Genomic DNA, 17,018 nt, shown 5'->3' on the forward strand with positions numbered 1-17,018 from the left:
GTGGTGGTGGTGGTGGTGGTGGTGGTGGTGGTAAGATCACACTGGGAAGGCGGAGGAGGTCAGGGAGCATCAAAGAAGCAGAAGCAAAGAGGGAAATGTGGGTCAGAGGCGGTGGAGAGCAAGCCGAGGAAGACTAGAGTTCTGAAATGTGGTGCTCAGTGTCCATTGCCTAGCATCAGTTACCTGTCCTATTGCCATGCTAAAATATTCTGATAAAAGCCCTTAAGGAAGGAAGGGTTGGCCAGGCAGAGGCAAGCAGATCTCTGTGAGTTCGAGGCCAGTCTGGTCTACTAAGTAAGGTCCAGGACAGCTAGTACCATTACATGAGAAATTCTGACTCAAAAAAAAAAGAGGAGGGTTTATTCTGACTCAGGGGTACAGGGTTGGGAAGCCATGGCAACAGGAGCTTGCAGCAGCAGCTCACATTGCATCTGAAGTGAGGAGGAAGGAAGTGAATGTTGATGCCCTGCTTGCTCTCTCGTCCTTCAGCCTGGGACCCCAGCCCATGTGATGGTGAGCAGGTCCTCCCACCGCAGTTAACCTGTCAAGATAATTGTCTCCCCAGTAATTCTAACTCCTGCCAAGTTGGCAATCAGTAATTAACCACTATAGTCTGGAGCTTTGTCAGACATTGCTAATTTGATTGACATATCCATCCTGAGATGTACAGAAGGTAGGTGTTCAAAGAAGAAATGACCATCTATTCAGACAGCTGAGCCTAGGAGTTGAGCCCACTTGGGCAACATAACCTCTAATCTAAACTAAACAATGATGATCCATACCTGTAACCCTTGGTTCAAGGACAGTTTCGGCTACATAGTGGGTTTGAGGCCAACCTGGGCTACATATGAACTTGTCTCAAACAAACAACAAAAGTAATGAATAAAGGGCTGGAGAGATGGCTCAGTGGTCAAGAATATTTGTTGCTCTTACAGAGGACCAAGGTTTGATTCCCAGCACCCGCACTGGGCAGCTTACAATCACCTGTAACTATAACTCCATGGGCAATGCTGCCCTCTGCTGGTCACTGCAGCACCTGCATTCATGTAGTGCACATGTACACTAAGGCACAAACACATACACATAAAAGAAATCTTTAGCCAGATGGTGGTGGCACATGCCTTTGCTGGTAGCACTTGGAGGGCAGAGGCAGGCAGATCTACAGGTGTGAGGCAAGCCAGGTCTACAGATAGAGTTCCGGGACAGCCAGGGCTACACAGAAACTCTTGTCTCGAGAAACCAAATTAAGGAAGAAAAGTAAAGAAGGAAAGAAAGCAATCTTTAGAAACAAGAAATAGGGCTGGAGAGATGGCTCAGTGGACTGCTCTTCCAGAGGTCCTGAGTTCAATTCCCAGCAACCACGTGGTGGCTCACAACCACCTATAACGAGATCTGGTGCCCTCTTCTGGCCTACGGGCAGGATACTACATAAATTAATAAATAAATCTTAAAAAAAAAGAAAAGAAAAAAATAGAAACAAATAAGGCAAGCACTATGGGAAAGCACTTGCTGTGGGGAGGAGTGGAAACAAACTCCTTTCTCCTCCTCCGCGTGCTGCAGCTGGTCCTGTCACACAACACTGTCTCCTCTGCTATGGATTCAGGAGTGACTGGTAAGGAAGAGATGGGAATGGCAAGTTGTTTTGGTTTAGGTTGAGGGCAGCAGCTGGTGCCCTGGTCTCTGTAATTCATAGCTGGGGTAAGAGCCAGACTTAGGCTCCTCCTCAGGGGATGCAGCGCGGGATGGTGAGCTGTCCACAGAAACATTTTATCCATTCTGTAGGAAGTCAGCTCTTGAACTTTACTTTTGATTGCTAATAAGGCGTCAGGTTGTTCAGACTGGCTTCAAACTTGACACCTAGCTGAGCCTGGCCTTGAACTCTTGATTCTCCTGCTTTTTCCTGAGTGCCAGGATTACCTGTGTGCATCACTACACCCAGCTAAATTTGTTTTTGAAAAAATATCAACCCCAGTGAATCCTTCTTCCCCAAAGACTTATACAACCCCTAGAAAACTGCCCTTCCTATTATATGCTAATATAACAGAATTTCAGAAAATACGTTTGCATTTATTTGTAAAAAGTGAAAGGCCTCTGATGGTTCTGCGCCATCCTCTGTCTACTGATAGAAAAAAACGCTGAACACCCGTGTACCATGGTGGGTCTGCTTAGCCCCCAAGACGTCACATGTCCTCCGTTTGCCCAGTCACATGGTGTCCCAGCTTTCCTACGCTCTCAGCAGGCGTCACTGGAGACTCTGCAAACCTCCTGTGTGTGGAGCTCTGCCATCGAGCAAAGAGAGTGTCCAGGCTGGAGTAGGCAGGATGCTTTCGGAGTCTGAGGGTTCTTGAAGGTGGAGTCGTCTGGGCTACAAGCCTGGAAGGTTGAGGGTCAGCAGGCAAGGAGGTGCTGAGTAGGGTTCCTAGAGCCTGGGCCAGCCCCTTCAGATGTCCCTAGTCTCCACTCCAAGGGAAAATGCGTGTGCTAAGTTGGTAGGCTATGCTCGGGTTGCTGGATAGAGAGAATTCTAGAAAATGCAGGCTTCTGCTTTTCTGCCTCACAGAAGTCCCCTTCTAGTTCAGGCGAGGCTGTAGCTAGTTCTCCTGAGGGAAGGGAAGAAACCAGGGAGGAAGAGAGAGGTGAGATGAGGTCTCCACCCTGTCCCAGAGTGCCACAGAAGTTTCAGCGGCTGTTCCATGCATTGCCAGCAATTCTCCACTCACAGGCCTACTAAAGCCACGGCCAAGTTCCAGGTCCCCAACCTCTAGGCATTGTTGAGTGGACAGCAGGACCTCTGGGCCCTTTAGCTGAAGGCTGATGCTACCAGCTATGAGAATAAGGGCCTGCTGATAATGCTGCCTGTGTGTCCTGGGGCAACATGGACACCAACTTATATATTTGTAAGTAGACACATCTGTGGGTCAGGTGTATGTTGATGGGCACACTTTCCAATAGGCACCTATCGGGCCTTGGGCCCTGTGCTGAGCTCCTGGAATAGACGGATTAATGAACTGTATTTTCAGCTGTAAGATGCCTGCACTGTCCTGGGAAAGCCAGGCAGTACACACATCCTCCATGTGGTCGGATGTATGGTAGAAGGACAAGCCTGGGCAGGCACTCAGCAGCCGTGGGAGGGATGAGCAGGAGGCTCCCAGGCTTCGGCACTCTCTGAGATGGGGATCCGGAAGAAGTGTAGGGAGAGAATGAGATCAGGTGAAGGCTCCCTACACTGGGCGGACAGCAGGTAGAGCTGTACAATGAGCAACGCACCTAGATGTGGAACTTGGCGGAAGTGCAGGGCGGAGGGTACCTGAGTCACTGGTATGAGGTATTCTAGGTCACGAGAGTAGACCAGGTGCAGGGGAGATCTAGAGATTCCTCACATCCCCGTCCACTAGGTAGTGCAAGGAAGGAAGCTGAGGATAAAGACTCGAGACAGAAGGAAATCTGGGAGCAGGGAGTGTCACTGAAGCTAAGGCAAGCAGCCCGAAATCTGACGGCTCGGCTGGTGTTAACTGTTAGGCACCAGGGTGTGTGTGTGTCCCTTAGGCTGGTAACCCTGCCCGTGTGTACCCAATGTACAAGCACTGCCCACCTCTGAAGGCTTAGCTGGGAGGAGGCGTCCTGGCTTGGCGTCTTGGGAGTGGGACCAACCATGAGGACGCAGAGACCAATAAGGATCATGCAGGTGGGCACAGCACCGATGAGGACCTTGAGGGTGACTACCACTTCCTCTGCTTGCTGGCAGGCTCTTGCCTTATACCCTGCGAACCTGGAGAAACACCACCCCTCTGTTTGTCAGCTCTGTTGAGCATGAGTTCTTGGGTGCAGAAGTCACCGATGTGTCACCCCACCCTTTCCTGATAACTGACTGCTAGCCAGATTGGGTATAAGGAGTTCAGAGCCCCTCAGTTCTGATGCTGGGGTTCCTCGCACTCCATAGAGTGCAGCACGCACTCCAGACTCATGGGTTGGGGTTCTGTCTCCTCTTCCCACCCCCCTGGTCTTTCGTGCTTTTGGTGTACCCCATCCCTAGGACTGACTCCAAACTGAGGGTGGAGATGCCCAGAGCGCCTGCGCCTGAGAGCTTGGTGAAGAAGACGTAGGATGAGTAGAAGATGGTCTCCACGCCTGGGCCATGTCGGTGCTGCAGCTGGAAGTCATCCACCACATCTGGCAGCATGGACCTGGGAGCAGGTGCATGGAGTTAGCCCTCTTCTCTTTGAGAAGCCCAGGGCCAGCCTGCGAGTCCTCAGGAGGGCAGAGAGTACGTTGGAGACCTCTGCTCAGAACCAACCCACAGCGCCCAGTGTTTCCCTCTGCTGTTGTTGGCTCCAAGGAAGGAACTGGTGGTCCCATCCAAGAAGAAGGACAGCGGAAGGAAGAAAGACTCCCTTACTGGAGGATATGAGGCTCCCAATCCCCCATCATTTCTTCCAGCCTACCAGGGTAGCAGCAGGGACACAGCAATGCTCACACCAGAGACAAAGGCCACAACATAAGCCACAGGTGCAGAGGGCACAGCAGCCAGCAAGATGGAAAATGGCACCATTATCTGGGGAGAGAGACCTGTGAGCCAGCCCTCCACATTCCCCTGCCTTGCTTTCTCATAGCAGGCTCAGCCTTTGTGATGCAAGATAAGCCCCCGCACCTGGTCCTGTGCTAGGCCCAGCAGACCCACGGGAACCCAGATCTAACCCCGCTGAGCTCAGGTTCCATGGTTACCTCCTCAGCTACCCGCAAGCCTTGCTTCTTGATTCACTCACACAGATCCCGAACGCAGACGTCCTCTTCCCAAATCGCTGGAGGACCCTCTCCCACAGTGGGGTGCTCAGCACAGCTGAGATCTGTGAGCACACAGCATCATCCCACCAGGCCCTGAGGTCCACACCTTTCTCCAGACCTCAAAACCGTTGCTTTTAGGTAGGACACCCAAACTCAGACTGTCTGGTTTGAACCAGTAGCTATTCCCCAACTCCACCCTCTGCTGGAATGGGACTGAAACAAAATGTGACCATGAGACCTCTGGCGACAGAGGTTCTCCCTCAGTCTCCCAAGGGCCCCAGCCTCCACCTCCTTGGTCCCCTTACCAGGATGGTTAGCACCAAGCTCTGAACATGTTCTTGTAGCCGGGAGGCGTGTGTACAGAACAGGACCAGGTAGCTTTGTTCCACCTGAGGACATGCACAGGAAATGATATGCAGGGAATTGGCAGGATTAGAAGTCACATGTAAGGGGAAGGTCTTCAGTAAGGTCTCCCCATTGAGTCCTTGAACTCAAAGGATTTCACCTCACCATGGATACAAGCCTCCTTTCCTGTGCACTGCCCCTGTTCGCACAGTTACGATCAGACGGACTTAACTATAGCTGAGGTGCTATGAGAGGCTGTCCACTTAGACATCACCCCGGTCACACAAGTCACACCCAGGGTTTTCTTCCCAGCACACTCTCAGTCACGTGTCATTCTCTGTAAAACTGAAACCTAGCCGGCCATGATGACAGATGCTTGTAACACCAGCACATGTGTGGAGGCAGGAGAATCAGGAGCTGATGTGATGGCCAGAATCAACTACATAGCAAGTTCAAGGCCAGCCTGGGCTACACGAGACCCTATTCCAAATGCCTGTTTATGAGAAGCACAGCCGGAGCAAATCAAAGATCACTTGGCCAGCGGTACCTGGACAGCAGCTGAGATGAACAAGAAGGAGACCACCAGACTCAAGTAGGGCGGGTGCCGGGAAGTGATGGCCAGCCCCGTGAAGAAGCTCAGGCCTGGACCTGAGGCTGGGGCAGAAGTGTCTGCAAAACAGGAAGGTGATACCTGGACTGGAAGAGTCAAAAACTCAGCCCCAGGAGGAATCCTGCTCCCAGCTCCTGTCTGTCATGCTCTCACACTCTCTGCACCCTATACCTGGTCTCTCCTTCACTCCCAGGCACAGCAAACCGCCACACACAGGGTAAGTCAAAGCGACCACAGCAGCCGCAATGCAGTAGAGGCGTGCCTGCGGGAGAAGACAGTACTGCACTGAGCGTAGTGTTTCCAGACCAGGCAGGGGAGCGGGAGCACCCCTCCATGCCTTCACCCCAAGCCCAAGGATGCTGGCTTCTGCTGCTCCACTTCGCTCGGGAGTTAGGCCTAAGAGTTTTGCTCCTCTGATGACTCTTTGCCCCGCTATGGAAGGGAACAGCTGTGCCATCAGAGGTCAGCGTGCCTACTGTTCCATCTTGGTCAGCAAATAGGCATTGCTGGTAACTTCTGTGTCCACAATGATGACTACGTGGCTCCTCATCCACAGTAAAGGCTGGACAGTGGTGAGGCTGCTAACAGTAGTGTGACGGACAGAGACCCAGAGGAAATACAGAGTGAAAGACAAAGAGATGCTAGGGGATAATAGCCAATGAGGATAGAGGGCGGAGGGGGCGGCAGGGAGTGCAGAATGGCTTTCCCAGTCAAGTTCTGTTCTGTGTGTTCCCCTGGCCTTACCCTGGAAAACTCACTGTGCTTGACTCCAATTCTTTGCTTTCATTGTCCCGAAATCGTTGGTAATTTTGTATGGGATTTTTTTTTTTTTAAAGCAGGTCTTCGTGTTGCCCATGCTGGCCTATAGCTCACTATGTAGCCAAGGGTGACCTTACACTTGGGATCTGCCTGCCTCCACCTCTTGGGTGCTGGGATTACAGCTGGGAGCCATCATTGGCTTATAAGGTGCTGAGGGGGCTTCAGATGTTCTAGGCAAAATCTCTGGCAGCTGAATGGTAACTCAGCCCTTGTGTTTTCTCCCGTTGTTGTTTTTGTCTATTAGTGGCTTGTCATCGGCCCCCACACACTGACAGGTTTGGTATAACTTGGGTTGGCCCTAAGCTGACTCTATAACCAAAGATAGCCGTGAACTGCTCCTCCCGTCGTCTCCATCTCCCAGGGCGCCACCGCGCCTCGCTTTTGCTTTTGCTGGGGCTGTTTGGTTGGTTCTGGCCAGGCCTAGTGATTGGGTCCATTAGTGCCTCATGCATGCTCGTCGAGTGTTCTACACTGAGCTACATGGTCTGTGTCCTCTCTCTGTCTGTCTGTCTCTCCCTCCTTCCTGCCCTCCCTTTCAGGCTTGGTGGAGAACCTGATAGGTGTTAGGGCTTATGAGTTCGGCTAGAGAGGTAGGGAAAGGATGAGTAGTGAGCCCAACCCGAGGAAGAACCGACAGAAGAGCATCCCTGGAGGAAGGCGTTGACCCCGCAGAGGGGCTCCTGCGTTCCTCAGACACTTACTACATCTGGGGACACAGCAGTACTCCCGGCGAGCACAGGATCCTCACACCTCCGAGACCCATGGGCACTGGACACGAGGAGCCCATGGACAGTGGCTCCCATCAGTGTCCCTGCCATCTCCATGGTCATCCCTGGAGACAAAGCATGTACAAAGTAGCATGGCGAGCTGCAGGAACTGGGGGACAGCAGCCTCCGAGCGAACACAGAATTGGACTCACGGTATGCAGTGGCAGAGTCTCGCTCCCTGGGGCTGGGGGTGAGGATCATAGTGAGCGCTGTGTAGGGAACCTGGAAGAACTGGCATGGCCCCTCAGAGCTTAGAGTGGCCTCCACCACCCACACTGCCACTCAAGGTCTGTGTCTCCTTCCCCAGCCACTTTAGCCCATCCAGATTTCTAAAAGGCCAAAGCATCCGAATCTCAAAGCGAAGGGCTGAGAAGCAAGCCCTGAGCAGCAATATTGTTGGTGACAGGTTTCCAAGCACTGATGGGCAGCCCAGAGCAATGAAGTCAACCTACAATACCCTTACTCTGAATAGAAATTTTATCTGGCAGTGGGGTTCACCAGAACCAGGCCTAGGAGGGGCAGTCACACACTTACCGTAGACAGGGCCTGGTACAGGCAGTAGAAGGTGGCATACCAGAGCCCACGCAGGCTGGTGAACGGGGGCAGAAACCACAGGAAGAAGTAGGCCAGTGCGATTAAGGGCATGCAGCCCAGTGCCCTATAGAAGCGCAACTAAGGAATGGTGCCTACAGTACAGGGGCACCAAGGACCCAACAGGAACAACCTCACCCTGTTTCTGCCCCTTGAGGGGGCCCTGGAGCTGGGGCTCTCAGGGAGCCACGGAGACAGAGGGAAGCGAAGGTAATGGAAGGAGGGACATTCACTGTTGGGACTCTGGCCAGGGTCCTTAGGGGTGCCGTTCACTGTATTCAGGACAGTGGAGAACTGGGGTTCACTTAGTGGTGCAGCATTTGGCCTGCACATATAAGGCACTGTTTGCTTTCCTGGAGCACAAGCATGTTACTTTTCCTCCAGGGCCTTCCAGCCCAGTTCTACCATGGGAGCCATCCTGCGCCCCCTGATGAGGACAGACAATCCCTAAGCGTGTCTCTGGAGTACCGTGAGACTCGTTCTGACCTGACTCATCTCCTGCACCACACAGGCTTGTCTTCTAACCATCCAAGGTATCACCTAACAAACAGGCTGTGACGGTGACGCAGGGCCAGGGGAGGGGTCAGAGGTCTAAGCACCAAGGGGCTGCTCACCAAGGCATTAGCCGCCCAGCCCTTGTCCTTCTGCTTTTGTTGATGAAGAAGCCAGCCACGGGGTCTGCAACCGCCCCAGACACCTTCCCTCCAAACAAGGCAAGAGACACCTGGGCGGCGGGGATCTGAAATCATCGAGAGGAGAGAGTCAAGGCTCCACGAAGTCAGAGAACACAGTCAGGCTTGCTTGCCTGTGGAAAAGGCTCCTGCCCAGGATATGATTCCAGAAAGCTCTGAGGGACATGGAGCTGGTGAGGAGAGGGAAAAGCCGATGGCTGTGCACAGCTATTCTATCACTATTTATTAGTTTGCCTTTTGGTTTTGAGGTAGGACAGTGGTTCTCAACCTGTGGGTCACAGGAGTTCCATATCCAATATTTACATTATGATTCTTTTTTTTTTGTTTTTTTTTTGTTTTTTTGTTTTTCGAGACAGGGTTTCTCTGTGGCTTTGGAGCCTGTCCTGGAACTAGCTCTGTAGACCAGGCTGGTCTCGAACTCACAGAGATCCACCTGCCTCTACATTATGATTCTTAACAGTGGCAAAATTACAGTTATGAGGGAGCACCGAAATAATTTTATGGCTGGGGGGTCACCATAACATGGGAAACTGTATTAAAGGTTGCAGCATTAGGAAGGTTGAGAGCCAGTGAGAGTTTTGAGACAGGGTCTCATGTAGCCAAGGCTGGCCTCAAACTAGCCATGGTGCCCAGAGGGTGGAATTGAACTCCTGCGCCTCCTGCCTCTCTACTGGAATGCTGGGATTACAAGTGTCTGTCACCACACCTGATTATTTTCTCATTTTCCTAGCACAAGCAGGACGTAATGAGTATCCTTAAAGAGTCTTCCTTCTACGGCCCTTTTAAATGTTGTTACCAAGCTTGGGTCAAAGGACGATCTACCAAAACCAAAGTGACAGCATGGGCGGAGAGGAGGTAGAAAGACCAAAGGAGCTGCCCGCACTAACCTGTGCCACATCAAGTAGGAAGAGCTGCAGGTAGAAGGCTGAGGCGCTGGAGGCCACCTGGTTGGGGACCCCACCAATGCCATAGCACAGCTTCGTACAGACTGAGAGGCGACCGGCTCTGCTGTCCTGGGGGAGACATGAGAACTAACCCCTATTCCTAGAGACACGAACCAGCGCTCCGCGCCCCAGTGACTTTCATAAACATCCTATATTCCCTGGCGACTCGAGGGCTCGTTAGCAACCTCAGCCTCATTTTGACCCCAGATCACCCTATGGAGAAGTGAGAGAGAGAATTAAGAAACAGAATTCTAAATCTTGACCTCTACACCATTCCAGGGGGAAGTTCTTCCTTGCAGTCCGTCCCCATGCTTCCTGCCACAGTCACTTTCTGTCCGAGTCAGTGGAGCTGTGGGCCCTATGTAATCTTGAACAAATCCCTTTATGTTTCTAGGCTGCATTTTCCTCATTGGATGCAATCTTCCTGCTAACTTGACAAGGCTGTTAGGATGAGACAGTGGCTCTGAGAAGCTATCGTTCAATGTTTGGGTTTATTTTACATTTATGTGTGTGTGTGTGTGTGTGTGTGTGTGTGTGTGTGTGAGAGAGAGAGAGAGAGAGAGAGAGAGGGGCTCTCTCTTTCCACCATGGGGACCCTAGGTAACAGACTCAGCTCATCAGGCTTGGTGGCAGGTATCTTTAGCCACTCAGTCATCCAATGTTTGCGACTTTTGCAAGCCCCTGGCATCAGCTATGATGGGGGTGTGTACACCACAGACACCAGCAAACCTTACCCCCTTTCTTTTGGAAAGACTTTATCGAACCAGCAGTATGAGAGAATAGTCTAAAAGCCTGGAACGTGGAATATCACAGCCCCTCGGCCATCCAGCCGAGTCATGAACACTTGATCGCCAGCTCACAGTCCCATGGTCTAAACACAGGTCCTTGCTGCCATCCCAGTGTGAAGCCAGCTCCAAACCATTTGCCACAGGGCATTAAATAACACTGGCGTTCGCTCAGCCACTCAGGCCACGACCTTGTCATCCTTGGTTCCTCTCTTTTCCAATTCCCCCGTCAGGCGAGCTTCCTAAGTGGCTCCCCTGCCGCTAGTCCACTCCCCCTGCTGCAGCCAGTGCTCTTTGAAGAAATAAATTAGACTAGGTCTGCTCTCCGCTTAAAACCAGTAACTTGTCTGTCTTTATTGTCTAGTAAAAGCCCAGGTCCTAGAAATGGCCGGTAGGAGCTCACTTTACTCCCACTCCCTCCCTCTCTTCAAATAGCCTTCTTGGTGGGAGTTTCTTATCGTTCAAACCCTTTGACTGCTGCTTCCTCGGGGTCTTTGTGTGTACTTTGTGTGTATACACACATATTATTTTCTCTAGAAGGTTCTTCTGTGTCTTTCAAGAATTTCGAGAATTGATTGCTTGCCATTTAAATGTTTCTTCCTCAGAGGCATTCCCTCCCTGACAGCTCAGGTCTCTGAATTGGCCAGAGTGTCTGGCATACCCACGTAAGCTGAGAGCATAAATTTCTAACTCACTGTGGGGCCTCTACTACCTAGGTGATCAGTCGGGGCTTAGTATGCTTTTAAAGCAATGAGTGACCAGGAGGACATTGTAAAGTGTTCTGTGATCAATAATGCTAGGAACCTGTTTTTCCTCCTTTGCCTGGGGACAGGAATGGGGTGGAAAGGAACTAGGACTCTGCCTTTCTCAGTATCTTGAGGGCACCACAGGCAGGCTGCACGGAAGGGAAGGTCTTCCCAGATAAGCTTTATCACACACTTCACACAAGCTTCCTACCCCAGGAGAAAAACCATTCTCAGGGTTGGGTGCATACTTTTTTGACATTTGTGTGAACCTTATTGCAACTTCTGGAAAAGCTTAGTTGGCAGAATCCAGTGTCAGTGGATTCTCGTCCCATAATGAGTCTCTAGTTTCCCCCTACATGGGCCTATGGAGGTTTTAAATAACAGAGGGCCAGCCAAACAAATTCCGGCAGAAACTGAGGTGAGCCAGTCCTGCAGTCTTTGGAATGGTCATTTGGTCACCTAACCCCTTCAGTCCATGAAATCTACATTTTACAAACCAACCAACTGGCTGTGACCTAGGCAAGGCGCTTAGCAAAGTGCAGATCTATACACCTCAGATTATCAGGATGATTGACACACTGGGGGAGCTTCATGGCAGTCTCAGTTTCTTTCCTCTCTGTCTGTCTCCCTTCCTTCCATCCTTCCTTTCTTTTTCTTTGGCGATCACACCACCCCAATACCCTGAATTTTCCTGGAAAATGCGAGTCCCCAGAGGGTCTCCTACTCCACCCTGCCCCCAGCATAGGAGTCTTACCATGCTGGACAAACCCTCTGCCCCTAGGCTCCATCTCTACTCTGCTTTTCTGATTAAGACTCTTCATGTCTTCCCAGAACCTCAAGGTGAGGAACTGGGACTACAGGCACGCGGAGGCACCAGGGGTCTCCCCATTAAGGAATGCCGTTTTCTTTTGCTGAGTTGCCTGACAGTAAACCCTGAATGGAGATAAGGGGTGGAGGTGGTATTCTACCGAAGCCGCAGAAAAAACTTGCAGTGGAACTGGGGTGGCCCCGTCTCAGCTCTACTCACGAAGAGAACAGAGGGCCTAAGAACACCTTGGGGTCCCATTTGCCCACCCCCCACACCTCCAAAGCCCCCACCTGGGCACACGGGGGGAAGCCCAGTCTTCTAAGTACTTGGGCAGCACCAGGATTTTAGAGGGAGGCTAATTCCACAGGAGCTGCCTGGAGTTTGGAGAAGGGAGGCCAGGACTGAAGAGGCCTCCAGGAGGACCTGCAGTGGTTTAGGATCAGGACGCTAAGATACCTGACTGACCCTTCCTTCCTGCCTACTTGTCGCTTCATGTCAGGGCTCCGGGTGCCATTCTGTTTTCTCTGGGGTGTCCCAGTGGCAGCAAACTCTGTACTCCGTTCAACATCTGGATAAAGGACAGTGGCAGGTGCCTCTCTTCCCTGCCCAGCAGCCCCCCTTTCCCCTCTCGCCCTCCTGAAGCTCACCGAGTCTGCCTCCTCGGTGTGAGGATCTGCGACCGGAGCCTGGGTGGGTTCCTGAGAAAACGACATGGCTGCAACTGCAGGGCTTCTCTGCTCTGGAACGTTGCAGCGCTCTGGGCTGGCGCGGGAAGGGTGGGTCAGGCAAAGTGGGCGCGGCCCAGGGCGAGCAGGCAGCCGGCCCCTGGGGAACCCCTGCTGTCTTTGCAGGACCTAGAAGGAAGCTTCCTATTCTCCTCTCCTAGGAGGAGCTCCTCAATCCCCACACGCCTGGGAAAATCGGCCAACTCCTCAGGGAGGATTTTCTTTTCTTGGCAGTCCTGTTGTAGGCAGGAACCCTCAGCTAACACCCCCCACCTTGTGAAAACCAGCAAACAAATTGATTCTTTAAATGAAGCAATACACTCCACTTGCTCAAACTAAATTATAGCTGAGTGGGCTTTCAGCTTGAAGTACATATTTCCCAGGCTTTCCTATAGGTAACTACTGGTAGGTACATCTGTGCAACTAAGTGTGGCAGGAACAATATCCCAGAAGTGCTTTTAAACGCAAAGGACCACACTGTATAAAACTACTTGTCAAAATAGTGTGAGGAGCATGCCTTGTATTATCAGACTACCGAAACAATGGACCCCAATAATTAGTCAGCCCCACCCCCAACAACACAACAAAAACAAACAAAACAAAAAACTCCTGGGCACCCAGTGAAGGAACTTAGAGAAAGATCTCCTCCACCTGGGCAGGACTGCTGAGTTCCACTCCCTCTTGGAAATGGACGTGGTAGTCTTTGGAGCCTCTGGTTGCTCTCCTCAAGGTGCCCATACTGAATACGCCTCCCTTTCCACTATTCACTGGACTCCAAGTTAGTGTATAGACTGCTCAACCCAGTTTGTTGGGGGCATAGGCCACGTGACTTTAAGTTCAGCAACAACAGGTGCAATGTACGTATTAGGATACAAGCATAAGCTGTTCTATAGCAAAATGACAAACATTTTGCTGCAAATAATCACGTGGCAAGTAAATCATATTCTCCCAAGTGTGGGAGATAACACTCACAAATTATAAAGCATTTATATTGGGATATACAAATAACTCTCTTAATAGCAGAAAAAAAATCTCATTTTAAAATGCGTAAGTTCCTGAGAAAATGACATCACTGCACGGCTTCTCTGCTCTGAATGTCGCAGTGCAGTGTGCTGGGCAAGCGTGGTGGTGCCTTTAATCCTAGCAGAAGCAGGCAGATCTCTGAGTTCAAGGCCAGCCTGGTCTACAGAACAAGTTCTAGGACGGACTCCAAATCTATAGAAAAATCTTGTCTCGAAAAACAAACAAACAAGACACATAGAGTGATATTCTAATGCTGTACAGATGAACTATAAGGACATAAAAACGTGCTCATGCTGCTGTAGCTGTGCACATTTCTTAGAGACAGGATTTAATACACTTAAAGATTACCTTTAGAATATCTGTATAACTTTCTATGAGTATGAATTATGAGTAAGAGTTGTCTGTGCCAAAACAATTTAAAACAGATGACAAAGAGCAAGTTATAAACGTAATGAGTAAGCCACTTCTGAGGATCCAGTGTGATAAGCAAATTTTATCGAAGTGTTCTTTGGCAAAGAACAAAGGAGTATACTAATAAGGCTCCATGCTATGTCAAAAGAACAAATGCAACCGTTGTATTGGTACTAAAATATCACTTTTTCACATTTCTGAGCATCAACATAAAATAACATTGGCTAAAGAAAGGGCATCTAATAAATAATATTGATTCTCAAACTGAATGACTTAGATAAAAAATGACAAAAGCATTCACATGTACTATTTTATAACAAGTGTAAACTATCTAACAGATCCTTTCAACGAACAGCATTTTATCTTTAAGAGAACAGTTCATTTAACCATTAGCAAAATACCACATCAAAAACATATTAAGGCACTAAAATAAATACACACATACTGCATTGTCAATGTATGCAAACATCATGAGGTGTACAGAATAAGTCATGATAAGGTAAAATTACTTTAGCTTTGAGAGTGCATAGTAATCTAGCTGGCAGATTAGGATGTATAAATCAGATAGGTACTCCTGTATGTCCATCTTATCTGCAAGATAACTGGTGACAGATTTGAAGCAATGAATTGGGTCAAATTGCATCCCACTCCTAAGATGGCCACTTATTTCAAGTTTTGCTTCCCTTCCAACTTATTCTTCCAAAGTCAACCTGTAGTAAGGAGTCTAGCAACTTCACAGCTTTGGATTTTCAAGTAAAAAGCTTTATCAGATGATTATCTTTAAGAACACCATTCACACTAACATTTTCACAGTTTAGAGAAACACAAGTTATTGCTGATGACTGTCCTTCCCATTGGAATGTCTCCCCAGCATGTACTGCATAGGATACACAAGAAAGCCCTGTGGCTTCCGGTTAATGACAAACTGGAAAATCCACAAAGGAGGCTTTTCTTTCTTTGTCTTTCTTTTCTTTTTCTTTTTTTTGTAGAGACAGGAGAAACATTCTTGTGAGAGGCCTTTCATAAAAATATAAAGAACTGCTTATCATTTACAATGATGCAGATAGACAGGTTTCATGATAAGCCCATAGGAAACATTTCCTTAGATTCTTGACATATCAACAACCCAAAGTTTTTGCCTGTATCCAAAAGTCAAAATCATCGATTTTACTACCCTCTTTTTTGTTAAGAACATAATTATTTGTTTTACTAAAGAGGCTCCGTGTAAAAGTTATCGACAATAAATATTTAATTTTCCATTACATACCTGCTGAATTCCTAGGTAAAAGACAAAATGAAAATGCTCTCCTTCATCCTCTATTCTACACTACCCGCCCACAAGGTGAAGGTGTGGCATATGGAAGGCTGGGAACTAGGGAGGACAGCGTCTTTAAATAAGACTGCAAAAGAAAGGGCTGAGCCAGGACGTCCAGTTACGTACATAGGTTCCCCCTTGTAATTCCTGAGTTCAAACCTCATTCACTCTTTCCCAGCCCCACCTCATCTGTGATGGGAGCAAGGCACCGGCTACGTCATGAGTGCTTCAGCTCTAAGGGGGCAGCCTGAGTAAACTTGGGAAGAGGATACTGCTAAGTGAGGTCTACACACTGCCTGTCGGTGGAGTCGGCCGCGGTCTGTGGTGAAGTATACAGGATGGATTCTCACAGGACTCAGGCCTAGCACCGATTCCTGCAGCATTACACTAAATCCCTACAAACCATTCAGGACTCCACCTGGAGCTGGCACCATCTCCAACACAGCGAACCATGTTCGTGGGAGGTGGCAGGAACAGACTTTGTTGTCTAAGACAGTCTTATTCTGTAGCCCAAGCTGGCCTTGACCTCATGGTAATCCTCCTGCATCAGTCTCCTAAGTGCTATGATCACAGATGTGGGCTACCATGTTTGGCCAGGTATTGTCCCTTTGGAAATTACTCCCAATAATCCTTTGTCAGAATGTCTTTCCTCTTTCTTATTCTCACAGAAGAAAAGAGCTGTCTTCTAGAGGCTGTAAGGAAAGTGATCCTACAACACAGAGAATGGAAAAGCAGGTAAGAATCATTCCTCTTCACTGTTAGACAAACTTTTGGAAAAATATACAATGCCACCTTTCTCAATAAGTCTTTTCATGCTTTGGAAATTATTTAATTTTTTAAAAAATTAAGGTGTATATGTTTTTTTTCTTGTGTGTATCACTTGAGCACAGTGCCCAGAGGTCAGAGGAGGGAGCTGGATGCCTTGGAACAGGAGCTAGAGTGGTTTCGAGTTGCCATGTGGGTGTTGGGAATCAAACCCAGATCCACAGCAAAAGCAGCCAGTGCTCTTAACTGGGTGTGAATGTTGTTATTGTTAAGAGACAGGGCTTTACAGTGCTGCTCAGGCTCACATGACCCTCCTCTCTCAGGAGGTATGGGGCATGAGTGAGAGCTACAGCATGCACAACTGTGGGCAGCTTCCAAGTTATTATTTTTAAGTGAGTAAACACTTGAAAACTTTGAGGATTCTTTCCCCCCGCTAGACAGGGTTCCTCTATATGGTCCTGGCTGTCCTGGAACTCACTCTGTAGACCAGGCTGGCCTTGAACTCAGAGATCTGCCTGTGGCTGCCTCCTAAGTACTGAAATTAAAGGTGTTCACTACTACCACCTGGCCAAACTTTGAGTTTTTAATAATTATATACATATAACTCACATAAAAGGTTTATAGACTATATCCAGCACCTATGGATACTGCTGCTGGTATGGGTCACTTAATCTTTGCTACAATGTATACCTCTCTTGTTTTTATTGATATTTATCTATATTTTAATTATTTAAAGTTTAATTCAACAGATTATTTGCAAATAGTTTATTTATTTCTCTTTTTTTTTGGTTTTTTGAGACAGGGTTTTGCTGTGGCTTTGGAGCCTGTCCTGGAACTAGCTCTGTAGACCAGGCTGGTCTCGAACTCACAGAGATCCGCCTGCCTCTGCC

The 17,018-nt window shown here is 49.2% G+C and overlaps 1 protein-coding gene across 1 annotated transcript; it reads right to left on the reverse strand.

Moving 5' to 3' along the window:
- Positions 1-2,050: 2,050 nt before the first annotated feature.
- On the reverse strand, positions 2,051-12,602 carry Mfsd2b (major facilitator superfamily domain containing 2B). The gene is made up of 14 exons (XM_005360613.3): positions 12,537-12,602; positions 9,494-9,619; positions 8,529-8,653; positions 7,858-7,981; positions 7,476-7,554; positions 7,258-7,388; positions 5,909-5,999; positions 5,675-5,796; positions 5,088-5,171; positions 4,764-4,844; positions 4,443-4,552; positions 4,041-4,184; positions 3,593-3,769; positions 2,051-2,600 (listed from the first exon to the last, which is right to left on the reverse strand). Exons 1-14 carry the CDS (start codon positions 12,600-12,602, stop codon positions 2,576-2,578), a joined length of 1,485 nt encoding a protein of 494 aa, XP_005360670.1. The 3' UTR covers positions 2,051-2,575.
- Between the last annotated feature and the right edge of the window lie 4,416 nt (positions 12,603-17,018).

Source organism: Microtus ochrogaster, linkage group LG3, assembly GCF_000317375.1.
Source record: "Microtus ochrogaster isolate Prairie Vole_2 linkage group LG3, MicOch1.0, whole genome shotgun sequence".
Classification (NCBI taxonomy): domain Eukaryota; kingdom Metazoa; phylum Chordata; class Mammalia; order Rodentia; family Cricetidae; genus Microtus; species Microtus ochrogaster.

Bases quoted from the DNA above. Each gene is read 5' to 3' on its own strand.
- Mfsd2b (XM_005360613.3), bottom strand. From the start codon at position 12,602: ATGTCGTTTTCTCAGGAACCCACCCAGGCTCCGGTCGCAGATCCTCAC. The intron at 7,389-7,475 runs GTGAGTCCAATT...CTTTGTCTCCAG, and splicing joins AGACTCTGCCACTGCATACC to GGATGACCATGGAGATGGCA. The intron at 2,601-3,592 runs GTGGGCAGTGCT...CCCTTCCCTCAG, and splicing joins TCCCAGCTAAGCCTTCAGAG to GAGAACTAGCTACAGCCTCG.